The 27,965-nt window shown below is 38.7% G+C and overlaps 1 protein-coding gene across 1 annotated transcript in view; it reads right to left on the minus strand.

Moving 5' to 3' along the window:
• The window catches only part of si:ch211-186j3.6 (neural-cadherin), a 225,120-nt gene extending 199,760 nt beyond the window's left edge, over positions 1 to 25,360 (minus strand). Inside the window, exon 1 of the mRNA XM_058382382.1 lies at positions 24,089 to 25,360. Coding sequence (XP_058238365.1) covers positions 24,089 to 25,079 — 991 coding nt within the window. The 5' untranslated portion in view covers positions 25,080 to 25,360. The remainder of the gene's footprint in view (positions 1 to 24,088) is intronic.
• Between the last annotated feature and the right edge of the window lie 2,605 nt (positions 25,361 to 27,965).

The raw sequence follows: 27,965 nt of genomic DNA on the forward strand, positions 1-27,965 counted from the left end.
CCCCGCTATGTTGAGCTAACCAATTTGCCCTAATGACAAAGTGACATTGCGTAGGCTTTTTTTTTTTTTTTTTTTTTTTGGTGTGTTTGCATCAGAGATATTTTCCATTATGAATTAAAGCCTAGACAGGACCTGTTATGAAGTCCTTGAATGTGATCCCCTTGTGGAGAGTATTCAGCCTGAGTGAATGTAGGAGTCGGTGTTACAAGCCAGGTCTATGAGGTGCTTGTCTTTTAAAACGATGATATATTTAGGGATATATATTTTTAGAGATACCAGTCTATTTTATTCCGGACTGCTCCCAGGCTTTTTTTTATGCTTATTTTATTTAAGGGGGCAGCTCTGTGCATGTTTTTCAAAATTGCCTTGTGATTCATTTTCTGGTTTGCAAAAGAATGCTAGATTGTCAACAAACAGTGTATGCAAGACCTCCTTCAAATGTCAGCACAGGATGTTAACCACATTTCGAAGGCATGAGTTGTTGCTTTTTCAAAATCTTCTATTACTTGGCTATTAAACAAATGGCTCTGCTCAAAATTCATTTTGCTGCCAGGGTTTGGTTCCAATTGTAACATCATCATTGTTCATCAATATTTATTTATTTATTTATTTATATTTATGTATTTAGAACCCAGGAGCTTCAAACTTGTCAACTTGTCACATATAGAACGATCAGCCATAACAGTTAAACCACTGACTGACATGAATAACATTTAATATCACGTAATAATGACAACTGTCAAGGGGGTTGAATTTATTAGGCAGCAAGTAAACTATCAGTTCACAAAGATCTGTGTGTTGCAAGAAGGAAAAATGTGTGAGAGGAAGGATCTGAGAGACTTTGACAAGGGTCAAAATGTGACGGCTAGACGACTGAGTTGGAGCATCTCCAGTACAGCAGGTCTTGTAGGTTGTTCCCAGTATGCAGTGTTTAACATTTGCCAAAAGTTGTGGAAAAGGAGGGGCAAGCAGTGAACCAGCAACAGGGTCATGGAAGTACAAAAGCTCACTGGTGCAAGTTGGGAGTGAAGGCTAGACTGCCTGGTCCGATCCCAAAGAAAAGCAAATGTAACACAAAGTGCTGAAAAAGTTTTGATGGCAGCACAAGGGTTTAATGTTACAGTGTATGTATTTGTTTGTGTGTGTGAGAGAGAGGGGGGGGGGTAGCTTATTGGTGTTGTGTTAAGGTGTTGGACTACTTATAGAAAAGTTGTGAGTTTGAATCCCGGGTCCACCAAGCTGCCTCAAGCTGCCTCTGGGCCCCTGAGCAAGGCCCTTAACCTTCAATTGCTCAGTTGTATAAATGAGATAGAATGTAAGCTGCTCTGGATAAGGGCCAAATGGCAGAAATGTAAATGTTTCAGGAAGAAAGAATGCTCCCTGATCGTATCACACTTTGTTTCAGATGAGTAAATATGAAATATACTGAGGTAAATGTGCTCTCATAACATACCTGGGCTTGTCTATCTATTTCTCATTTTTCTCCTTCTCCCTAACTACAAACATGATTCATCAACTACTCGTTTGCTTTCTATCCCATATTGTCTAGACCGCTATTTCTATTGTGCTATTTGAAAGAGAGTGTTTTATTACATGCTTTGAGAAGACATTTCAATTAATAATACCATAAATCTATTTAAATCATTAAAACAATCCTTTTGTGCATTGTTGCACTCGCTGCTATTTAAAAGAATCCGACTTTTTCTTTTAATAGCTGGAGAAGTTAACAGGATTTAATCTTCCTGAAATTTTCGAATAGAGACACACATTTAGAGAGAATGAGGCTTCAAACTGGGAAATTACATCATGGAAATATGTGCAAGATCAGATCATGATGTGACATTACTACACATTCTTTGTGAAGTGGAAGAGTAAACAGAAGGAAGATCAGTTTAAAAGTAAGGAGAACACGGTGAACAAAGGCTACAAGGAAACTGGAAGCCATCAAGAAGAGATAAAGAAATGAGGTCTGGACAAAGAAAGAATTGTCGCAGATGATACGGATTTCATAAGAAGACGAGATTAAGAAGATGAAGCAAACTTCTTCAGATGCTGAGCTAATTGCTGAGCTAATCAGATGCTAAGAGAAGAGAGTTGAGTGGTGGAAAGGCAGCAACTATAAATATGACGAACAAAAAAAAAAAAAGGAGGCGATGGGAATACAGACAAGCAGGAGAAAAAGAAAAAAAAAAACAGAAGGAGAAGATTTTGTTGTGTGAAAAGGCCCGTCTTATTCTGACTCATGTAATCAAAGTGAACAATAGAAGATAAATTATTAGCCCAGGGCTTCATATGCCAGAGGGATCTTCACAGAAGAAAGACAGAAGTTGAAAGTTGCTTACAGCTTTAATACATACATTATTAAAAAAAAAAAAAAAAAAAAAGATTAGAAGGACTGCAAAAGTTATATTTTATCAAGTGAAGATATATGGAATAAATGAAAGGTTATCTAATATCATCAGGAGATTAGCATATAACACAGTAGATATGACCATTTCCTAATTTCAAGCATTAAATCCTCCTGAAATAACTGCTGGAATTATCTCCCAATAGAACCATACACATTCATACATGAAATAAATAAAAGAATCAATCTAGAATAGGCTCAGTTACATCAAGATAAGCTAGGTGCATTTGCTTATTTTTAAGATATTGCCAAGATTTTTTTATTTATTTATTTTTTTTTTGCAGTACTTGTAGAGAAAAGTGTGCCATATGTGAAAAATGGGCCAGGGGGAAAGGCGCCGTCTCCTGATCTAACATTAATTCTGATTTTCACATCTCAGAGAGCTCTGTGCTGCCGAATCGCTAACAAAACGCAGAACACAGCAGCAGAAAAATACACAAAACACAAATCACATCCACATGATCAAGGCCATACTGAGTTAAGACAAAACTAGAATACCAATATTTTTCCTGAACTAAACAAATCCACATATATCCACATGCTCTATCATATGCAAATCATTTGAAATGCTAACAGCTCTCCCCACGACCGTTATGTATTTGCGCTAAATAACATTTTTTTTCCTCCAATCCTAAGCATTCACATGTTATGCACTTAAACTGATTGGTAATAAGCAGCTACAGATGTGACATTTACCCTATGCGAAACACCAGATGATTTAACTGAGGCCCAGGGACTAAATTAATGTGAATTTTTGAGTGTGACTAATTAACGTCTGAACAAACACAACGTTCAGTAAATGTTGGACTCTCATCTAACGGTCTGTTTTTTTTGTCAGGAGACACTTTTTTCTGAAGGTGACTCATCTTGATTTCTTGGAGTTGTTTTGAAAGTTTGGGGACAACTTAATGGTTCTTATTTGATGAAATGTCAAAGTGATGATTCTCTGCAGAGCAATGTGGTATTTTGGTTGGTGATGGAGTATTTGTGGGACAGATCAGTTTTTTTTATCACATAATGACTGTCTCCAAATCATTTTAAATGTGTTTCATGATTCAAGAAAAACTCTGAAGACTGTAGGATGGTTTGTTCTTTGAGTGGACGTTTTTACAGGCGGTTAACCATTAGGACTATCTCTGTATTAAGTATATTTTATTTACTGTATATTTACTGTATATATACTGTATTATGCATATTTCAAAAACAACAATTTGGATAATTTGGATGCATGTGATTAGTTTTGCATGATTATCATTATTTTTGACATTCTTTACCTACCTTGAATAAGTACTCAACCCCTTTCTGCTTCTCTGCTGGTTTCAATCATTTTGCAAGCTAAAGATTTTCCCGATTACTCCAATATTATGAGCTATATTCATATTTAATCCCAGATAATTAAGTCCAATTTAGTTCCAATGCGGAATGTGGAAATAAAAGTTTGAAGGATGTTCTTACTGTAACATCAGCAACATGTAATAAAAATGGTTTTATTTCTTCGGCATTCCAGATATTTAATACCTGCACTTCTGTTATATTCATTTTTCCATGCATTGCCTTTTCAGTCAATAAACCACACTGCAGGTGTTAAATGAATTTACACTATTGACACTGACTACATCATGTAGTTTGCACTTTTTTAAATAGAAATGACTGTAAATGTTAAATGATCATGGACATTTTCATTACAGGGAACTGAGTGAAATATGTTTTATATACTTATAATAAAAACGGCTCAATATTCAGTTAGTAAATCATCCATTTATCCATCCATCCATCCATCCATCCATTTTCAGTACCACTTATCCTACACACAGTCACAGTGAACCTGGAGTCTGTCCCAGGGACTCAGAACACAAGTCAGGGGACACCCTGAATGGAGTGCCAGCCACTATATGGCACACACTCACATTCACACACTACGGACAATGTAGAGATGCTAATCAGCCTACAGAAGAAGCAGAAGAACTGAAGGCATGAAGCCTTTATTATCACCACAAATACATTACAGCACAGTGGAATTCTTTTCTTCACATATCCTAGCTGAGGAAGTTGGGGTCAGGGCGCAGGGGCAGCTATGATACAGCGCCCCTGGAGCAGAGAGGGTTATGGGTCTTGTTCAATGGCCCAAAAGTGGAGTGTGGTGGTGCTGGGGCTTGAACCCCAATTCTCCAATCAACAAACCTGAGCCTTAACCACTTGAGCCACCACGGACCTTGACACACAACTTTGGACTGGGGTAGGAAACCTGAGGACCCAGAGGAAATCCTTGAAGCATAGGGTTCTCCATGCACACAGGGTGGAGACAGGAATCAAACCTCCTACCCAAGAGACATGAAACTATTCCCCCAGTTAATGATTTATATTTCAGGTTTATCAGGAATGAGTAGAATCACAAAATGAGTAATAAATCAGAGCCTTTGTTTTAACTGTCTTTTAATATTGTGTTTCATTTATCAAGCTGAATTCACGGATAAATTTTTTCGTCAATGTTTTGCAGGAGCATTTACTCAAGAAATGTGGTCTTCAGGAGAATCCAGTCCATTTGGAAAAACGTTCAGCGCCTGAGTTTCAGTAAATAGAAGTATAAAGAGAATCACAAATGTAATCGATTGATCTGCATCAAATTGGTCAATTGATATGACTATGCAAATTTTATATAAGTAGGTCACGTCAGCGCCGGTACTACAGCTCCTGTCAGCCGCGGTAAATCACATGACCTGTCACTTTCCTTTCTGTTCACACCTGTTTTGTGTTTCCCCTAATTAGCATCTCTGTTTAAGATCTATGTTTTCTCGGTTTCTTTGCCAGGTTTGTGTTGTGCGTCACTCTGCTGTGTTTAGTCTATTGTGTGTTTTGGATCACTTTGCCATTCCTCTTTTTTTGTTCTATAGATTTCCACTTTGTTTTTTAGTGGCACTTTTATGCAATGAGGCGGTGGTAGCTCAAGCGTTTAAGGCTCTCGGTTGTTGACCGGAAGATCAGGGTTCAAACTGCCACTGTTAGGCCCCCAACACCCCCTTGCTCCAGGTCCACTGCATCATGGCTGACCCTGTGCTCTGACCCAAACCCTTGAAGGATGGGATATGTGAAGAAAGAATTTCACTGTGCAGTAACGTATATGTGACAAATTAAGTCAGATATACTTAGTATGTTTGGTTGTGTTTTGTACGCCACAAGTGGATCAACTCTGTGAGTACTGATTGAAGAGGAGCACTGATTGGCATTTAAAGCAGTGGTTAACTGTGTCAATCTAATATCCACCATACATCCTCTGTGGTCTAATCTTTAACACAAACAACTGAAGTAAAAAAAAAAACAGAATGTCCAAAATGTATGAAATGGCCTTTTGCATTGTCATGTAAATCCTGGCTTGTGAAATAATTAGTGGAAAAAAAAAACACATATTGAGCATTCAACAGATATCCATAGCTGACACAACTGGTTAGGCTTTTTGTGTAGATGAACACGTGGTGCTGACTGCATTAGCCCGAGTTCTCGACCTCATCAGGCATGAGTTTGGTCTGCTGCAGGAGGGTGACGCGAGCAAGGAAATAAGACGCGTACTGGGACACTTACACAATGCTCCAGGGTCACACTCAATAGCCAGAGTAATCTCCAGCCTCATTTACATATCATTTACATAACCTCCCTTCTTCTCAGTGTCTTCTTCCAAAGAGTGAGATGGATTATGGGGTTGAACCTGTCTATGGAATGCTTATGGGAAAAGAAAAAAAGCAATATATTTGTTTAAAAAGTCTGATAAAAAATAAGAATAATATAAATAAAAAAGAGTGTAAAATGGGCAACCAAGCAGACAAAACAGAGATTTTTTATTTATTTTTATTTTTTTAAATTGAACACCAGGCGTAGGATGAAAGACGTGAGATAAATATATTGTTTTATTCAAAAGAAAGAACAACATTAAAGAAAGGAGATGAGAGAGTGGGATTACAAAGAGACAGAAAGATATGCCAGAAGCCCCGTCTCCTTCAGTTGACAGTGAAGGTTCCCAGCTACATCCCTCCTGTCCCCCGGCTGATAATACACTGCAATGATTTCATAAACAAAATCCTCAAGTCCCATTAGTTTCAAGCCTGCTCAGGACAGCTCAATTCCCCTGAGCGCTTCCTACACAAGGATCATTTCATCTGCACTGGCTGCTTCAAGACCTTTCAGTAGCAAACACAGGCAGAGCATGACACCGTGAAAACCATTTGAGAAAAAGGAACATTTTTCATATTCAAGTGGCTTGCGTTAAACTATATTATACAGCAGAACATTTAGAGGAGTAGTGATCCATGGTTGGAAGCCTGTGAAAACCTTTCACACAGGACAATTTTGACATTTCCGATGATATATATACTTCTGAAAACTTCGGAATTGAAATACGTTTTAAGTAAAGTTTTAGCAGTTATAGTCTGGAAAGTTGCATTTAAAACTGTATTCAGGCGGCGGCACAGGAGCATTGTGGGTATTCTGACAGCTGGTATGTGATTACAAACTGAATTGAGGCAGAAAAATCCTATTTTGAGCAAAACCTGATTTTGTTATTTTTGGTTGTTTATCAGAACTCATAGCAATAGAGATTGTTTGATTGTTTTTAACAGCATGCCACGTACGTATATAAATTATTTATGGTCCTTTAGCAAGGAGGTGTGCAATAAACAGATTACTCCTTCAAATATTTCAGTCACATCTTTGCATTTCGATTGCACTGAAGTTCTATATTTAACAAGCTTAATAACAGTGAATTTGGACACATTACTGTAGGGCAAATTAAAGAAGGGCACAATATTTCATTTGATTTAAATGTATTTACAGAGCGCATTTAACAAGGACAGAAGATATCGGCTTTATAGTAGGGATGTAGATCCGCATCTTTATTGAGCAAACCAGAGGTGACAATGGCAAGAAAATAACTCCCTGAGATGATATGAGGAAGAAACATCCTCTTCTGGGTGACACCAGATTTGTTACTCTTTAACAGCTCTATCCTATAAAGATAAACCGTAAACCAGGTTAAAGGGAAGTTCAGAAATAGCACATTGTGAACAGAAGTCCTAGGACGAATCTTTATGATTTCAGCAGCAGATACAAATCTATGACACATATAGAAGCAAAGGGTTGTCTTGTCCATTTTTAACACAAATTCTTACGTTATTTACAGCGTTTGGGACCATCCAAGAAGCAGTAAAGCATCAGGATGAATCAAGGGAGAGAATAGTCACGTTAGAATATCTGGACTGTGGTGAGAGTGTAGTTTCTAAACCTTTCTACGAATGTTACTGTATACTTACTGTATCATCATTACTAGATACGTGGATATTCCTCTATTAGTCCTCCTATTAAAGTAAATCTGGGATTTAGTGTGTAATACAAGGGTTTTATGTACGTAAGAATGCTTTCTCTTCAAAACAAGCAGCGTTGGAATTTCCGTAAGGCTTCTTCATCCCAGAGAAACTTCAAACCCCACAGCCACACAATGGATTTTTTTTTTTTTTTACTTGCAAGTGCATCTTATGCTAGAAGCCATTTCACTCTTCCATCAAGCGGATGCATTTTCTTTTCTTTTTTTTTCTCAAAGCTTCATGAACACCTTTTTTTTTTTTTTTCAATTATACTGGAACTACTGAAATGTAGCCATATGACTCTAATGCAATGTTGGCTTAAAGAATAGCATTACTGAACCGTAAGTGATACTAAAGCTTCTATCACTTCTAGGAGAGAGCAGAAATATAGTGCTTTGTACAGATTCTTTTCTTGCACTAAGAACAAGGATAGCTGTTTAGGATTTTGCTTATGCTTTCATGCTCTGCTCGGACAATCTAAATAATGCAATAATGTACTGTTTAAAATAAACTGATCAGCAAATTGTACAAAACTATCAGCTGTGTTAGTCATTTGCCATTGCTCAAAAATACATATAGATAATATATAGTGTGGGTCGTGTGCAGATACTATTCTGTGTCACAATTATGATCTAAGGCTGGGCAACTTGGTTCTGACAATAAAGTTGTGCTGATTCCCAAAAATGGCACTTCCTGGGCATTCACATATCATGACACATAAGTGGCAGTAAAAACTGCAAAATCTATGCATCGGGTCTATTCTCATCTTCATGCTCTAATTATATGCAGCTCACAAATTCAAATATCGAGCCACAGCAAATAATCTTCGCAATGACTTCATGAGTTCATTTTCCTGAAACAGCAAAAATGGATTGGAAAATCCCATTTTTGTGTCTATACAAAAAAGTCCAGAGCCAGCTCCAAATGGGCGGTACTAGCTCTAAACAGGCTACGTACAGTATAAGATGAGTTAGGGTTAGGATTAGGAAAGATAAAATCATCTTCTACACATAATAGCCCTACCCATTTTGGGCTGTACCTGGCTACCGATTGTAAAGATACATGTCTCAAAAGTTCAGCTTGGTCTATCCATCTTTTCCAGCCACCTCATCAAATATCTGAAATTTCTAATAAGCAATATACCGTATATTGTCCGGTACTAAAAGTCCTAAGGTTTACAAGTAGACAGTTACTGCCTAGCCATATAATCCGCTAGCTCTGAGCTTAGCTTAATTCTAGAAGTTATGTTTTATAAATCATTGTATATCACTTCCTTGAATGTCAGCTGATGTGCCTACAGGAAAGATTAACATTTCACCTCAGTAACCAGAAGAAAATAATAAAAGTTGTGTAGCTGGTAATGTTTTTTTTTATTTATTTATTTTTTATCTGTGCTGTGATTTGGTCTGACTTTTTCTGGACCTTTTTCTTTTCTGTGCTGCATTTGAATAAACATAATTAAAAATAATCATCCTTTTTTGCAATGCCGTTTGGTCAAAAACAGTACCAAAACACTTTATCTTCACTTGATCCCTTCAACTAACAAACTTCACTTAAGCTGATGAGGAATCAGAATAGCCCTTAAGGTAGTGATGATAATTTCCCCCTAAGGTGAAGTGACAAGGAGAAGTGGACAGTGCTGTGATAAAAATAGTTAAAGATTCTGGAACTAAGCCTCTGGCTAGTGAAAGGAAAATGCTGGCTGTGCCCTCGACAGAACTGTGGATGTGGAGTTAGAAAAATGTATTCCATTCATTTCGAAAGGAAGTGAGCATGCTAATATTCTTTTTTGTGTGTGTCATGACAATGTCATAACCCTTTTTCAGGGTCTTGAATTGAACATCTCTGGTGACATTGTGTCATTTATCAAGCTGAATTCACGGATAAATTTATTCACCAATCTTTTGCAGGAGCATTTACTCAAGAAATGTGCTCTTCAGGAAAATCCAGTCAGTTTGGAAAAACGTTTGTATCCTTCAAGAGCTCCTGAGTTTCGGTAAATAGAAGTATAAGGAGAATCACTGATATAATCGACTGATCTGCATGAAATTGTTTAATTGATATGACTATGCACATTTTATATGGGTAGGTCACGTCAGCGCCGGTACTACAGCTCCCATCAACCGCGGTAAATCACATGACCTGTCACTTTCCTTTCTGTTCACACCTGTTTTGTGTTTCCCCTAATTAGCATCTCTGTTTAAGATCTATGTTTTCTCGGTTTCTTTGCCAGGTTTGTGTTGTGCATCATTCTGCTGTGTTTAGTCTATTGTGTGTTTTGGATCACTTTGCCATTCCTCCTCTTTTGTTCTATAGATTTCCACTTTGTTTTTTAGTGGCACTTTTATGCAATGAGGTGGTGGTAGCTCAAGCGCTTAAGGCTCTGGGTTGATGATCAAGCCACAGGGTTCAGGCGCCAGCACCGGCCAAGCTGCCACCATTGGGCCCTTGAGCAAAGCCCCCCAACCCCACCTGTTCCAGGGGTGCTGTATTTTGGCTGACCCTGAACTCAGACACAAACCCTTCAGTGGTGGGAAATGGAAAGCAAGTGCAGTAACGCATATGTGAAAAAAAAATGGCTACTGAACTTAACAATACATCAAGCATCACTATTATAATGATTTGTATCACTTCTTTTTCTTCTTCTAGTTTCCAGACACTTTTCCGATATTTAACAGTGTTTGCCCCGAGGCTTAGAAATGTAGCTTAAAATGTGCAGCCCAACTGTGACACTTTTCATGCAAGTGGCCAAAATGAGGGTTTTTGACATTTTGGGGAATAAAACACAGGTGTCACAGCTCAGATGACAGTCAGCTGCTATGCCCGTATCATATATCCTCTCAAACGTCTTAGGGAGTAGACCTGGCATATAGAATTTGCCACTAATTTGTGTCGTAAATGTCCGGGAAAATGGCATTATTCCAGCCCATCATAAAATAATGGGAAATTTTGGAACCTCCTCCTAACTCCCGCCAATGACACAGACATGACTGACATATTCCAGAGAATCAGGAAATCCCATTTGGCATCTGATCCTACATGTATGTTGTGTAATTTTCTGTCAGGGTTCACATTACACAGCAATGTAAAATGAGTCTAGAAGAGCCAACAAAGACACTGTTTAGACTTTTAACTCCATAGGGAATTTTCATCACCTAATCCTAGTCCCTTACTGTTTGACTCACATACCTCAAACCGCTCAGAATTCTCAGGGGTTTAATACGATTACTTTCCTCACCATTCCCATGTACGTGTTGTGAAATTCCCAATCAAATTCCCCCCACACATACTCCTTGAGAAATCAGTAGCAGCACCCAACAGGCCATAAACTGAGTGTAATAACCAAACTACTGCAGCCATGTCATACATCAAAACCATCAGCTCAGTGAGGAGAATTGCATTATGGGGGATGACAATACCCTCGATTCAGTGTGCAGAATTGCATTAAGGGTCACATGGCATCGCATGCACGTCGCCGCAAAACTGACTGTAACCACAACTGTCCTGGTGTACAGACATATCAAAAGACTCGCCTGACAGAGGAGAACTGCAAAGTGGGTATTTTAATCATGTCATGTACACGTCGCAAGGACGTTAACCCCCATGAGAAAACTCCCACAACATAGACATGTCATACATTAAAACGCTCAGCCCAGTGAGTAGAATTGCATTATGGATAGTGTACATGAACGGACTGCTATAAAGCATATTATATTAAACATCTGAGTTAAATAAAATCATGAGAAACAAAAATTCAACAAATGTATGTTTGTTTAAATACAGTTTCTTTTAGTTGCACCCACAAATTTAGTGAAAACTTTGTAAGACGTTTCATTTTTATGACGTGAAAGAAATTGATCCAAAATAAATCCATAAATTAAGACGAACAAGACAAGCTATTATATTAGGACAAAAGAAATGGCGCCCTATAAAAAGAGGCAATGTTAACATGTGTCTGTGTTGAGCTGTGTTATTTAGTTGTCATTTTTTTGTTGTTGTTTTAAGCTTTGTGTTGGCTTTGTGTAAATGTAAAAACTGTTGGGTACTTTATGGTTGATTGGCATTAATCAAAATATGCAAGCGAATTCAGCATAACCTGTAAAAGTTCCCTTTGTCGTCCCGCTTGTAGTGCAGAGCAAGCAAATAACTGTAAAATGGCTAGGAGATGCTTAAAACTCAGAAAACTCTGTTCCGTTTTAATAATTCACAGGGGAAATGATTTGCACATTTTATATTGCTGAACTTTAAAAGTAATTTTGAACAGAACTAAAGGTTCCACTCAATTGCTCTCCTGTTGTTCCAGGCTTCACAATGCAACCTCTGAATTCTTGTTTGAAATAAACTGTACAAAGGTCAGAAAAGATGCAAAGAAACGCTGGAGCAAAGATCTTCTCAAAGTGCACAGTGTTAATATGATGGAATATAAAGGGGATTCTTTGAAACAAGAGACAGAATGAGCATAGAAAGAGAAGGAAAAGAGGAAGAGGGACTTCTTGAGGAATGGACAGAGAGAGAGAGAGAGAGAGAAAGAGAGAGAGAGAAGATGAAGATGGATAAAGATACTATAAAGGCAGAGATTGTATGAGATGGTGCGTGTGTGTGTGTGAGAGAGAGAGAGAGAGAGAGAGAGAGAGAAGGTAAAGATGGATAAAGATACTATAAAGGCAGAGATGAGATGGCATGAGATGGCGTGTGTGGGAAAGAGAGAGAGAGAGAGAGAGAGAGAAAGTTAGATGATTGAGAAGATGATTGAGAAGGAGGCCACAGGTGTTTGCCTCAGTAGTAAGCTGCATGTCTGTATCTCACCATAGTATTATTCCAAACAGAAGAAACATTCATACATACTTTAGACAAACTATAAGCCATGTATACACACACACACACACACACACTTTTCAGAATGGTATATTGTCTGTGATGGATCTGCAAATGTGCAATCCAAAAAGCTGTTTTGCTCCTAATGTCGTATCATTTTCAGCCAAAGCTTTCAAGTGCTCGATCCCAGACCAATCTGTCAGGGGAAATTCTGAACCCATCAAATCATCACACAACACACACAGGGCCTTTACATGATGAATGTCATGGGACAGCCATTAGCCATAGTGGCTCAGACAAAGAGGTTGAGCGCTAATTCTGAATGGTGGAAAAAGCCACATTACTCACCACTCTACTGTAACAAAGAAGGGAGGATGTGTGTGTGTGTGTGTTTGTGTGTGTGTGTGTGTGCGCCTGTGCACCCACTTACCACAAGCTACAACTACTCACGGCCACACGGCCCATTAGGTGCAGCTAGAAAATGGCACTGAACTCACACAAACATACACACTCACACATGCATTTGTCTGCATTATTAACAGAGGAGCAGGCTTGGCGCTATCTTCCTGAAAAGCTGAGGTAAGGATGCCATGTTGGAAAGGTCACAGCCTGCCTTCCATCGCTCCTGTTTGTCTGTTTGATTAAGTCTGGCCATTAGAACGCTTGGCCAACACACTGGCCGTGTCCTATTTCACAGGCAGCCAGACTGAATACAAACTAATCAGCAGGAGGAAAAAAAACTGCGGGAGAAGAAAAAAAAAGGCAGAGGAGGGAAAGAGATCAGAAACTGAACGACATGCCAAAAGGGCAACTTCTGACAGCTTGATGAAACAATCAATCAGCGAAGGAGGAACACATGAGACAGATAAGGTGAGGGAGAAGGTACTGTGAGAAAAGGGGAGGTAATAATGAGAAAGAAAAAAAGATATATAGTGCATAAAGCAAGGTTTTTTGCCTCTAATTAATAATGAATGTGATAATAGAGAAATAACCAAATAATTTGTGAGAGTTAGACAGGGGACATGTGGGAAGGAGAAATTGACACTGTTAGTCTGCCCAGCTCTTTCACACCTCTGTTGTCTCTCTCTCACACACAACATTTTGGATAATGAATCCAGCCAAGGATTATTGACGGCTACTCTCACTCTCTTGCTTTGCAGATGATTGCAGATGAACACAAAATAGAGAGACTGACAGAGTAACGCCGAGCAATAGACATCTTACGTAACTGCACAGATAAAAACAAATTAACCACCCACACACCCATACACAACTACACAGCCAGTGGCCTGACAGAGGTGACACAGGTTTAACGTGACGGAGACAGGATGGCGTGCAGTGCAAACGTCCAATTAACACCGCTGAATGCTGCTTGAGGAAGGATGGAGGAGAAAGTTAAGTCAAGGGGGTAAAGAGACAATCATCCCTTCTTTCGTCCTCACTCACTGTGTGAAGGCTTTGGGCAAAACTGCGGGAAATCTGTGTGTGTATTGAGCTGGCTAAATGGTCAGTAATGGATTGTGTGTGTGTGTCTGTATGTGTGTGTGTTTGAGTAAGAGAGAGAGACAGAGAGAGAGAGAGAGACAAAGAGCAAGATGGGCATTGACCTGGCTAAATGTTACATGAGCCCCCCTTTCTCTCTCTCTCTCTCTCTCTCTCTCTGTGTGTATCGATCAGTGGTTGTTGCTTGCCCATCACTGTCACAAACACAGCCCTTGTCACGGCAACCTGGCCTTGTCACAGGTGTGGTCGTCAAGGAAACCAGACAATCACCAGATAGATGGGGGTTTGTCACACAAAACTAGAGCTGAAAGTGTGTGTGTGTTTGTGTGTGTGTGTGTGTTTCCGCCTAGCTAAAATCCCAAAGATTAATTTTTCCTCTCCACCAATGACAAATATATATGATTGCCCACATTCTCAAGCAAACTGTCCATTTTTCAAAACCTACACACTCACTCACACAAATCTCCAGACCAGCAGGTCTTTAATACACACTCATTACTCATAGAGCAGCACCTTCGTGTAATTGTTTATCGTTTTGCACACAGTTTCCACAGCTAAGACGAATCTTCATTTACAAATGATCCGATGTTATAGTTATACTGTGATATGTCTTTAAAAAAAAAAAAAAAAAAAAAAAAGTTCAGCAAAACTAATACAATTTACATAATTGTCATTAACGTGACCAAGACGAATATATTTACTTTCAAGGAAACTTTTAAAAGAGTTGGTCTTAAAAACATTTCAGAGCCACAGAACATCGGAGCATGGAATGAGAAGTAAGCTCTTAATTTCAGGTTGATATAAGTGTAACAGAGCCTTAAATACAAATCATAACAAATAGCATAACACATTTTAAGTTTTAAGACCAAATCCAAGGGTTATAGAAATAATAAGACAAGCTGTATATACAAACATACATGTGAAAAGGAAGGTTGTGTTAATATTCTAGTTAATGTGACCTCTGCTGGGTTGGAGGGAAAATAAGTCCAGCAATATTCATAATCAAAGCAGGGATAAAAAGTGAAAGAGTCCATAATGAGGAATGGAAACTAGTGACAAAGACAACATGCAGAATTAGGAAATACATCAAAACCATATTGGACTTAAGAACAATGATGCATGATAAGCTATTCATAGCCAGAAATCCATCGCTGACTTTCCTTGTCAATCACAGCAACACTAGCCAATGGTAGGTGTCTGTGAGCTCATGCATGTTGCAACAGCTGGATATCACTTTTACCCATGTGTTACACTGCTCTGTGATGCAGCATGAGCACCACTTTAAAAGGCTTCATGTGTCTCAGAGGAAGCACACAAAAAGCTTTGACCCTCCCCAGCTGGAAGCTCATAGGAAATGTGTCCAGATTAAATGATGGAGAAAAATTCTCCTAAATACGGCGATACACATACACAGGGTTTACACATACAAACTAATCAAGGACTAACACACGACAGGCGAACACAGACAGTTAACAAACAAATGACAGAACCAGGAGTGCAACATAAATACGAGTACACGGGGTACATCGCTATAGAAAAAGTGAAGCAAAATGGGAAATTGTGACATTTGCCTGCCAGCATATACAAAAACAAACAAAACTATATTGATGAGATGCTGCAAGCTCTTTCTTTAAATTCAGTTACACCTCATTCTTAAGAGTACATTATTCCATAGATTGTTTTTCTTTAGTAAAACTGCCATAGGGGCATGTGTGGGCTATACATGGAAGTGCAGAAAAGCAATCCAGTCCAGCATTCTAAAACAGAGAAGTGTAATGAAAATGCCCAGTGACAATTAGTGAAAAGGCTTAATCCTAACAATCTGTATTTTTCTGACTCATTAACTACTCATTCAGTCCAGCTATTTCATTAGTTTTATACCAGTCATTATTGTCTAGACTACTCATTAATCCGTTCATGTACAGTATGAGATTTATCCTGGCCAGAGTCACAGTGGTGCCAGCACTTTTCCAAGAACACCCATAACATGGTTCTTTACATTCTACCATGAATACATAACAGATACACATGTTATTTGAAACATGGGGAAATTTAAAGTAGCCGATTTACATGCTGGGATGTTTCTATAGAGGTGGGAATAAACCAAAGAAACTGTTAAACATGTGAAATTCCATACAGACTGTAACCTGAGCTCAAGATCAAACCAGGAACCTTGGAGCACAGGAAACTGTCACATAACAGCAGTAATGCAATGAGTAAAGCATCTCCTGAATATCCCATGCAGGGCAAATGCCAAGATGTTGTTTCTTTTTTTTTTTTACAGATATAACAGAGATGTCAAAGAGAAAGATGGGCAGGGAGAGAGAGAGATAAAGATGGATAGAGGAGACTCGTGGGGTGTGACTGTACGTTGGAACATATGCTACACGGTGTTAGTGCTTCTGCTGGTGTGTCTATTCAGGCTAGATTCAGTTTGTGTGTTTGTGAGTGTGCAAGTGGGAGCTGAAGCAAGTTTGCATTACTGTGTGTGAGCATGTGTAATCGGCTCCATCTGTACATGTCCACATGACCCTTTCAGTCAGAGAGTACACTTTAATGCTTCTGCTTTCATGACAGAAGATCCCACCATATGCTTCCATAATTCTTTGGCTCGTGCCAACCAGATTAACAGATTTGTGCCACTGATGCCTGTTCTGATGCCCCGGACAAACGCCGAGGTTTTAAAATGAAAGCTCCGATGCTCTGTGTCAGTAATCCTTTCTCTTGTTGAAAACTCCAGTGTCTGTTTTATCAAACGAGTGAGCCTGTCTGCAGCAAGCTGTCTGTAGCCTGCCAGGGTGATTGAAGGCTCTGCTGCTTGGACATATACTGGAGTCATGCAAATAAACACCTTTCACTCAGTGCTTTGACAGGTGCCACTGTGAGGTACTGGCAACCCATCACTCATACTGTCCCTTAAGATAACATGACAGAGTGGCACACTGACTAGATAAAAAGGCAGAAAGTAACAGAAAGGAAGATAGTTGAGGATGTATGGATGATTACAATAAGGTCTCGCAGACGATAGTGTCCGTGTAGTAGATATCTTATTATAACAGGCACACTTGCGCACATTCTCTCTCTCTTTCTCTCTCTCTCTCTCTCTCTCTCTCTGTTTCTCTCACAGTCTCACAATTCAATTCAGTTCAATTCAATTCCACTAAGCTTTACTGGCATGACTGTGTGCAGTTACAACATCATTACAGAAAGACTGATTAACAAATATCAAGCCATTCAGTCAGACACTAGCGCACTGTATGTCTTCAATATCCCGAGGCTTAAAGCCAGAAAAGTGTAGAAAAAGTATGTAAGCCCTGGGTGTAGTGTCAGTGACTGTGACTAATAGTTAACACTTCATGAATATTTATTAATTAAACAAGAACAAATGTATTTCACATTATTCATTAGAAGTACCTTCATTATCCACTTTTTTTTTTTTTGCAAGATCCTTTCTAATAGTCTGCTGGATTGCATTCATTTCTGAAGACTGTTTTGATGTGCTTACACAAGGTTCACTGAACAATTAAGGATACTTAGCTTACTACACTGTTCGAAACTCCAGGGACAAAAAAAGAGCTACATTCAACAATAAAAGCCATGTTGTATACTGTCAGCAGGTTGCACACCTGGACAAATGTAACTTAGCAAAACCAGACTGTTAGTTGTTGGCCAATTTCTGAAATGGTTGATGAACTCAGCTGATGAACTCAACACTGACACTCTCATGTTCCAGGATACCAGCTGGAGGGTGAGTAGAGTCAAATCCCTGCGCGTTTTGTCTTACGTAGATGATGGAACCCTGTACCAGACCTCAATCCCATATAAATCTTTTGGGATTATTCGGAAACGATTATTTCAAACGTCAAAATAAGTAACACTCACAACTTTTAGCTGAATTAAAATTGGCAGAAACTTAGCAATTCATAACTGGACTGGTGTAGCTTTACAGTACAAAACAAATAACACTAATTTGGAAGCCTCTCTGATATGTAAACCTTCTGCAGTACAGTTCTACCTTGATGTAAGCATTCCCTCAGAGTGGATACTACAGGGAACCTTTATTTTTAATGGTGTGCTGATGCATGTGTTATTGTAGAGTAGCTCAGGCTGTCCACTCGGCACTGAAATCAGATGAGCAGTATTGTGGGATGCTTCAGGGTTAGGGTAGCCATAATCTCAGTTCATTTGGCTAAAATGTCATCATGCAGGCAGCTGAAAACTAAGGAGCTGATGAAGATAGAACTGAAAAACTGAAATAGTAGTTTGTTAATAATTATAATAAGACAGACAGACAGACAGACAGAAAGACAGACAGACAGACAGACAGACAGACAGACAGACAGACAGACAGATAGATAGATAGATAGATAGATAGATAGATAGATAGATAGATAGATAGATAGATAGATAGATAGATAGATAGATAGATAGATAGATCTTCAGTGGTTGTATGTATTTGAAGTGAGAGCCATGCACTGATTTGGCCACTTATTTTTCCTCATTACTATTTTTTTCCGCTTCAATGAGAGATAAAGCTGAGATCACATTTACACACAAAATGACTATATAAAGCTCTATGCACATTCACACTTGCTGTTTGCACACGTGTGAATCTCACATTCAGAAGACAGGCTATAATGAACAGCAATAAGTCATGCTGAATAAATCGCATAGCCACTTTCTCATAGCCTATCACACTGTAACCACTGTCAGGTAATTAAACAGTACTGATGGCCATAATGATTCACTTACAGCTATTTATATGATTCAAACCATGCAAGATTGATCTTTTCAAACAATGTACAGCTACAATTCTGACCTCCATACTGTCTCCATAACAACCTATTTTTACCACTAGACATAGCTGCTGTGTATAATATACTGTATTATGATATCTGTCCATCCATTCTCTACACTGCTTACCCTACTGTGTCGTGGGGAACCTGGAAGAACTAGGGGGGACTCTAAGAAGACTTGGGGCAAAAGGCTGGGTCCACCCTGGACAAGATGTCAGTCTATCACACGGAGCAATCACACAATTTAGAGATGCTAATTAGGCTATAATCCATGTTTTTGAATTAGGTGACAAAGCTAAAGTATCCAGTAAATCCCCAAGACAAAGGGAGAGCATGCTCCTAGTGCAGGAATTGAACCCCCAACCCTGAAGGTGTGAGGCAAACACTAAGCCACCATGCCCCCATCATCATATCATTATTCCTATATGATAATATTCTAATAGAATATAATATATATAGTCTATATTAGCAAAGATATTAGAAGAATATTATTACAATATTGTGTATTATAATGGGCTTTCATGTGTTGCTTTCATGTACTGCAGATTGTTCACTACAACGGCTACATTCTGATGCACATAAAAGAGATCATGTAACTCCCTTCATTGGCCTTCAGCTCATTTTAGGATTCAAAATAACGTTAATTGTTTGTTTCTGAAGCTCTAAATTGACTGCCCCCTATTACATTGCAGACATTGTACACAGCATGCGTCTAGACTCTTAATAACTTTTATGCAATTACTGACTTTTCCTCGGTTTTAGCTGAAACAAAATGGTGATTAGCAGGCCTTGGACATTCTTTGTCTATGTCCATTTTTAAATCAAACTCAAAACATAAGCCTTTTTCATTCCCTAGCCTTGGGAATCTTTGGAATGTATATGTATGTATATATATTTTTTTAAATATAGCACACTGTAAAGTACTATGGCAGATATAAGAATTAAACCTAATTTATAAATTAAATGCAACGATTTTTAAAATATAACACTGTAATTAAAACTGCTAATAGCATTCATTCCACAGAGCTGCTGCATTCTTGAATGCGACTCGTCAAAAGGTGTTGATTTACTTTACAACACAGCCGCTCTGACAGCCGTTCCTGCTGCAAGGGTTGTATTTATGTGCTTTTTCGAACAGGTTGTTGTTTTTATAGTAACAATTTACACAGGAATGTGCCACATAAAAAGAATGATAAAAAAAAAAGGTACACTTTTGAAACAGGACTTTTTTTTCCCCCAAACACATTTATGGAAGGAGTCTCCAGTGTCAGTGCTTTCGAACAGTCAGAGGTAAAGCTGTAGCTGTTGCTTTCTGGATTCTCAAATAACATGTTTTGTCATATTAATTTTAAGAAAGATAAAAACACTAATATTGCTTTCAGCATGTGTGATTTTTTATTTTTATTGACAGATTGATGGCATGGGTGGTCTTGTTTTATTTTTAGCCCAAGCTTGATGGCACGACTACCTGTGAGGACCTTTGACATGGAATGCTTGGCTTGGGTCAGTTCTTTGTAAGCAGCCATACAATTTCCATACGCTTCGTATTGGTAATATTGAGAGTGGCTGGAATGGATTATCTGCATTTACATTATTTCTTATGGGAAAATTCATTTCGCAATACAAATTTTCGGCTTAAGAACTCGCCTGCAAGACAAATTAAATTCGTATGCCAAGGTTCCACTGTTTATGCAGTTGTTACAAATTGCAGTGGTATAAAAGGAATTAATGTCACCTAATGGAAATATTAAGAGTCGAATACTCTATGCAGATAATCATATCACAAAACAGCTTACAAAAACAGTACTTGCTTTTGTGTGGAAACTTTGAAATCGACCTGCCATGACTTAAATGAGTCATTCCAAATGAACGATTAATTTACAAACTGCCAAATGCTAGCATCTGTCTGAGGCCCTTTCGGATACGAGACAGTAAAGCACTTATCTTCTCTTGAAGAAAATCAGCAGTTTCCTCCAGCTAACTGCACTGCCACTCTTAACTCCGCGAAATGAGAAAGTGAATGAGATGGGATTACACAGCTAATGCGAGCAGATGAAGGAAGGTCGGGCTGAATCTTTCACTCGAAAAGGATTAAACTGACCGGGATTTCTGAGGGGCATCTTCTCATCCTTTACAGCAACATCAGGCCTTCAGATCTACCTTTACACCACAAGGAGTGAAGTACTTTGAGGATGTTACAACTAAACAACTGCTGAAATCTGTATATAGCAATATTGATTCCATTATTATTATTATTATTATTATTATTATTATATACAAAATATTAAGGGAGTTATTTATTTGTTTGTTTTTATTTATATTTATTTGTTGTTTTTCATGTATCTCTTCACTTGTTGCTTTTAATTTATACTTTAAAGCTCTTTATCTCTCAACCAAATCTTAATGGATTCCATAAGAGCAGATACCACATAAGCATAAACAAAAAAAAAAAAACAGCACTTTTTATGAACACAGCCCAGACCTGTAATCCTGGCGAAATCAATCACTGGATGTGAGTTTATTCAGCATGTGTAATTATGAGTTACGCAATGGACATACAAAACCTCTTCGCAAGTCTACTGAGAGAAACAAGCAAACATCTTGAATCATGCAGTGTGAGGTGCACAGTGCACTTTGTACTGTTCGATGCAGCTTCTTGTCTGAATTATTGACTGAAGCTACTTAGCTAACACGCGCTGACTACAAGCACAGACACTCAGACTACATGTTGCATTAGGCACTGTCCCGTTCCTACACACTTGAGCTCTTACAAATTTTATTGGCATTTTGTGGCATGACACATCAACATGCCAGTGTTCAACTGCCTATTAAGTAAGCAAGTGCATGATAATTATCCAAAGGAAATACTTAATGGCCACGACATTGCATCTTATTATGACTAGCAGTGTGTACAAAAATGCTATAGATTATTCTACTCAGGATACACACAACATGCTGAGAATGACTCAGCAGCAGGGACGGCTTATCTAAATGGGCTAGAATAGCTCTAGCTATCAAAGATTACAGTATATCAGTATAAGGTTTACTTTTTGGCCTCCACATCAGATTTGCTGTTAAAGAGAATGAATTTAGATGTTTGTGGATTCAAGTGCAACAGCACCACCAGTGGCTATCAGAAACATACACTGAAAAGTATGAAGAAGTGACAGTGTGGCTGATTTCTTTCTAACTCTGACTGTAGATTCATGCTTCCAATCAGTGAAAACACAGGCTGCTCGTTAGCCGGTGATTACACAGAATGAAACATCCCCTAGACATGATTTCTATTCGGATGATATAGTTCATCTCTTCTTGTTGACACTTCATCAGCAGTGAAGTGAAATGCAGTTGCGTTGGAGGTAGATTATTTATTTTTATCATCACTTTTTCCTTAAAATGCTTTCAGTAGACTACTCAAAGTAGATAGACTAAGCACACCTTGTCTAATCAAATCCAAGACATCTGGACTCTTGTGTAACTGACATGTTTGATGATTTATAAGAACATTTTTAGATACAAGTTCTATCCATTTTATCTGTGATCGCACCGATCTTATATTGAGCAACAGTGCTGAGCTGACACTGCTGGTAATAAGGAGTCCTGAGAAATAAGTAATTAAATTTGTTCTTCATTAATCAATAATATTCAATAATGAATTATAATTAACTTGTACTTGATGTTAATCATATGACTCAATTATAGCCAATTATTTTACTCTATGAAGCTATTATTATTTTAATCAAGAGAATATTGAGTTGTTTTAGTTCAGTATAGTAATATTATAAAAGGAAAAAAAACAACAACAACAAAAGATTTTGCTCTATGATATGATGCAGGGGTGGGTGATATAAAAATGATAAACATGATAGGTATCACAATGTATAGGTTTGGGCATGTATAGGACAATTTTTGTCTATAAAACTGCTTTTTATTTTTACATTTACATACTTAATTTAATACTGATGATGTTAACACTACAATTTTCAGTACAAATACTCAGTACAAAGTTTTAACATCAATTTAAACTCCCTCCAGTAAATATAGTTTAAAAATTATTTTAAAATATCACAATATTTCTGAGTGAATTTTGACTTAATTTATTACATTATCAATATTAGACTGTCATCAGCCAGTGTTAATATGATGAACAGATCTGCTGTATTTAGCAAATCTGAACATAAAGAACATTTGGCTTCTCCTGTGTGTTTTATCTTCGTTTTTTCCTTTTTTCATTTTTATTTTTACTTTCCTTTAGGCATCTGAAAACTTTTTTTTGCTTGAGAAGAGATCTGTAAGTAAACTTGACAGTTCTTATATTTATAATTGATGACTTCCCTGATGTATTTTATGTTGTAATTTGAACTGACACATGCACATGAACCAAGCTTGTCTTGCAGCATGCTGCAACCACACCTCACTTATTTTTTGCACAACTTAGCAACAGAAGCTTTGCAGAGACTCAGCCTGGGTCCTGTGGGGATGTCAGTACCGCATAGAGGTATGATATCATTATCAAATTGAAAATGAGATTTTATTGAAAATGGGATGCCTTCCTGGTATTAGGTTTGAACGTAATGTGTAAGAAGTTTATAGGAATGTTAAACTGTTTTGCTGACATACTCTTCAGCAAACACTGGAAATTAGCATCAACCCCAGCAGGTACAGGAGCTGTGTGACTTTATCTGATTTCCTCCCATGCTTTGTTTCCGTTCACAGGTCACAAGCTCTTAACTGTGACTGTTAATTAACCTGGCATGATGTATTATCCGTGTTTCCTGTGAAACCCAAATATGTCTCCAGCGCACACCACACTTTTGCTCAAAGCAAGAATACTAACTAGCTCCACTTTGTGATTGCCCCTCTGAGATTAACCCTGTCAGTGACCCCTTCATGCTGTGTGTACTCACGCTGGAAATATTGTAGCAATTAAGTAAACAGATCAAAATTAGATCGGTGCACTTATACAAATAAAACAGAGCATACGAATGCGACTCCAAAAGAAGCCAAACATTTCCCACTGAACATAAATGAATGCCGGGTTGATAGATTCAAGTTTGTTTAAGTTGATTCAGCTTTGGAAGAGATTTAATTAAACACCAGGGAGATCTCCGTGAACGTTCTTCGCATTAAAGGGGTAATAGGGAAAAACTGGCACACACACAGGCTGTTAATTGAGATCTAGATTAGGGTAAAGGGACTCCGCTGAATGTGCGCTTTACCTCTTTTATCCTGCACTTTAACGGTAATCTCCACTACAGGTTCAGTCTCCCGGTCCAGGCTTCTCGAAATCACCAAATCCCCACTTTCTCTGTTAACAGTGACCGGAGAGCTTTCCGTCTCGGGGTACAGCAGTTCAAAACTAGCCGACTGAAACCGGACCGGGTTCAGGTTCATGATCACAGAGCTGATGGCTGCGTCTTCAGACACACTCACGCTCACGGGCTCGCTGGGCTCCAGAACGGCGCGAGACTTTCTCAGGAGTCGGGAGGATGGTGGGAGCGCGGCCGGCCACTGCCGGGGACTGATCTCCACCTTCATTTGGCGACCTGTGCGCGACGGCCATCCACGGTCCCTAGCAAAGACGCTGAACTTTATGGGCGACGCGAGACCGAGTATGGAGTCCACGAGAAGAACTTCACCCGTTTTGGGCACCACGTAGAAACTCCCGTTTCTCGGCAGCGCGTAATAGATTAGTTCAGCGTTCTTGCCGCTATCTGTATCCTCTGCCGCCACTTTGTAAACCACCGACCTGAGCGCAGTGGCATCATCTAGAGTTATTTTGACGTCCGCGTGCCGAAAAGCGGGCTCGTGATCGTTCGTGTCGAGAATGTCCACTCGCACGGACGCCACGCGCGACACGACGTGCTCGGCCGAAGCGCAACTCGCGCAACACAGGCCCACATCCAGAACGTACTCCGCGCGCTCTTCTCGGTCCAACACGCTGGCGGTTTTCAGCTGCACGTGTCCGCGTCCGTGGTGCGCGAAAACCCGAAAGTCATCGCTCCCGTCTCCGAGTAACTTCAGGTACGCGCCCGAGCCAGAGCACCAGCGCTGCGCGTCGATGCGCCTCCCCGGGATGCTGAGCCCGTTCACCCTCGAGCCCGGCGGGGAGTTTTCAAACACGTGCCCGTGGAAAAACGGCGTCCGTTCGTCTGTCTTATTTCCCAAAACAAAAGTCATGCAATAGGACATAAAAACAGCCCAAATCATGTTTTTATTTCGGGGTCGCGCCGCGCTCTGCGGGCTCACGAAAAAGCGCTTAAAATGCCAAACATACTCAAAATTCCCAGTCAAAAAAACATTCTAATAAACATTTCCGTCCATCGTGTTGTGTCCCGTCCCCGGGTTATCCGTTATGATTTCTGTTAACACTCCGTTCATTGGAAACGCCGCGGAACTTTTGGCTTCAGCTGCGCGGTGCTCCGGTGGCGCTCTGCCTCACAGCCTCTCGTAGCGCGCGCGCGTGTTAAAGCTGCTGAGTTTCGAGAGAGCAGCACGCGCTGCCGGACAGCGCAGAGACTCGAGCACAGGGGGCGGGGCTACAGAGAGACCACGCGGGGAATCCTCTGGGAACAGCCGCTTACTTTAGATGTCTATAGATATAGACATTCAATACATACCCGACCTCTGCTATCCACTGGAAACACTTTATTTGGAAGAAGTGGAATTAAAACGAAAACCAACCTACACTCATCTATTACACAACTTCACCTTTATAGATTTAAGACGTAGATGTAAAGAAAAATATCTTAGTATTACATTAAATGTATGACACAAGACAAATAAGCCCACATGCTGTCTTTTCTGTCTGCCTGATTAATGTGAAGTCTGTATTCTTTATAATAATAATAATAATAATAATAATAATAATAATAATAATAATAATTATTATTATTATTATTATTATTATTTAGTAGTAGTGCTACTGCTATTACTAGTATTACTATTTATTTACTTATTTAATTTCTCAACCCCGTTTCCTTCTTCTATATATTTAATCATTTGATTTGTTAAATGCTGTAAAAAAACATCTTTTTTATTTCAGAAACTAACATACATAAGTTATGCCTGTTTGCTATCCTGCTATACTATAAAATATTTCCAACATACTACATGTCTCTGAGTAAATTATTACATTCCATAAAATTTGGCCTAGTAAATTTGGCCTTGAGGTAAGTCTACAAAACCACTTGGCAAAACTAAAACAAGAACACTCCAGGCGTAAACCTTAACTCTGAAGCGAATCTAAAGATATCAAGAACATATTCAGCCTAAATGATATGTATCAACCAGAGGCTATTATTTGTTTCTCATCAGTGTAATGAACACAGTCCAACAGACCACATACACCACAATCTGCCAACAAGTTGGAGCCAGTTAGTGTGATGACATGAGGGTCAGCCGACATGAGTCTTTTTCCATTCTTGTGGAACTGGAACTGGTTATGTATTGCAGCATGCAGCATCAGTTTCAGTAAACATTAATTTATATTCCTCCAGCAGCCACCCTCTCCAATGCCCCCAGTGTTCATTGACCTCCATTTGTGTTATCTTGGACACAACTTTTTGCCCATTTTCTCTGGCTTTAGACCAAATCTATTTTATTACTAATTTAATACTTGCTAAAAAAAAAAAATCTCTAGAAGATGGTTTCAAGAACTGATTTGCATATTGATTAAATCACTGTGCTCATTTGCATATCAGATGTGTTACATGAAAAGTTTCTGGACAGTTACAGTAGAATAGAATGGAGGTTTCTAATAATAGACAAAAACATAATAATAAGGTAATAAGACAATTCATACCAGCATATTTATATAATTTATTAAATTATATATAATTTATATTGTAAAATACTATAAGATTAACAAGAACAAATGGATAAACAAAAAGCAAACAAAGCTGTGGTCTTAAAGGGTCTGGAAATAGAGAAGAAGGGATGGTTTTGGGAAGAAATATCTAGCATATTTACACTCACCTGTTACTTTAACAGTAATAAATGTACCATGCTTATTCAAGAAGTTATTGCATTAGGTAATTATGATACAGATACAGGTTAGGAGCTTCAGTTAATGTTCACATCAAACATGAGAATGAGGAAATTAGAATTTCATAAACTAAAAAATTCAGGAAGTCTCTGAAGTTTACACAGAGTGGAGCAAAAAACAAAATACATCCAGTGATTGGCAGTTTTTTGAGGCAGAAACTCCTTACTTAAACAACAAAAATAAATTTCACCAGAATGACAACCCAAAGCACAAGTCCAGGTCCATACTGGAGGCTTTGAAATGGCCTAGTCAGATCCCAGATCTAAATCTTACTGAAAACCTGTAGAATTATTCATACAGGGCTGTGCATATGGTGAAGAGTATCTTATAACACACAACATGCAGACACTTGAGGCAGATGTATTATGACAGCAGACCACCACTTTGGGTTGCACTCCTATCAGCCGAGAACCAGAAACCGAGGTTACAGTGTGTACCAAATCTGGACAGCTGTAGATAAACAATGGAAAAACATTCCTGGTCATTTTCCCATCTTCAAATATAGATTTTTCAAATGTTTACTGCATTTAGTATTGAATAGTAAAATTTATGACTGTATATGAATTTATTTTTGGACTGAAACTTTTCATGAGTAGTTTTTTGCTTAAAGAAGTAGCTTTAATGTTTGATTGTTACACCAAATTAGCAGTTATTATTTATAACTTAGGAGAAGAAGACAGAAACTAGTAGAAATAGTCGAAAATCATTCTATGAGCAGGCATGGTAGTGTATATATACTCTGTGTCTGTGTGAGTGTGTGTGTGTGTGTGTTTATATATATAAGGTTAGAGGGTTGGTGCTGCTAAGCATTTTTTGGTCCTCTGGTGGGAGTCCAGGGCATGACAGGTTTATTCAGAGTCAACCCGAATTTGTGCTTGATGCTTTTACAGAAATCCATCTTTAATTCAAGGATCACCTGGAACACCTTCCCCAGAAAATAAATAAATAAAGCTACGAGCATGCCCTATTTCAGTATTACAGAGTAAGTGGACACACAACCGTGGCCAGGATCCTTCTCAGGCTGTCTGCACTTTCGAAGCTCTCAAGGG

The sequence above is a fragment of the Hemibagrus wyckioides genome, linkage group LG27 (genome assembly GCF_019097595.1).
Source record: "Hemibagrus wyckioides isolate EC202008001 linkage group LG27, SWU_Hwy_1.0, whole genome shotgun sequence".
Classification (NCBI taxonomy): Eukaryota; Metazoa; Chordata; class Actinopteri; order Siluriformes; family Bagridae; genus Hemibagrus; species Hemibagrus wyckioides.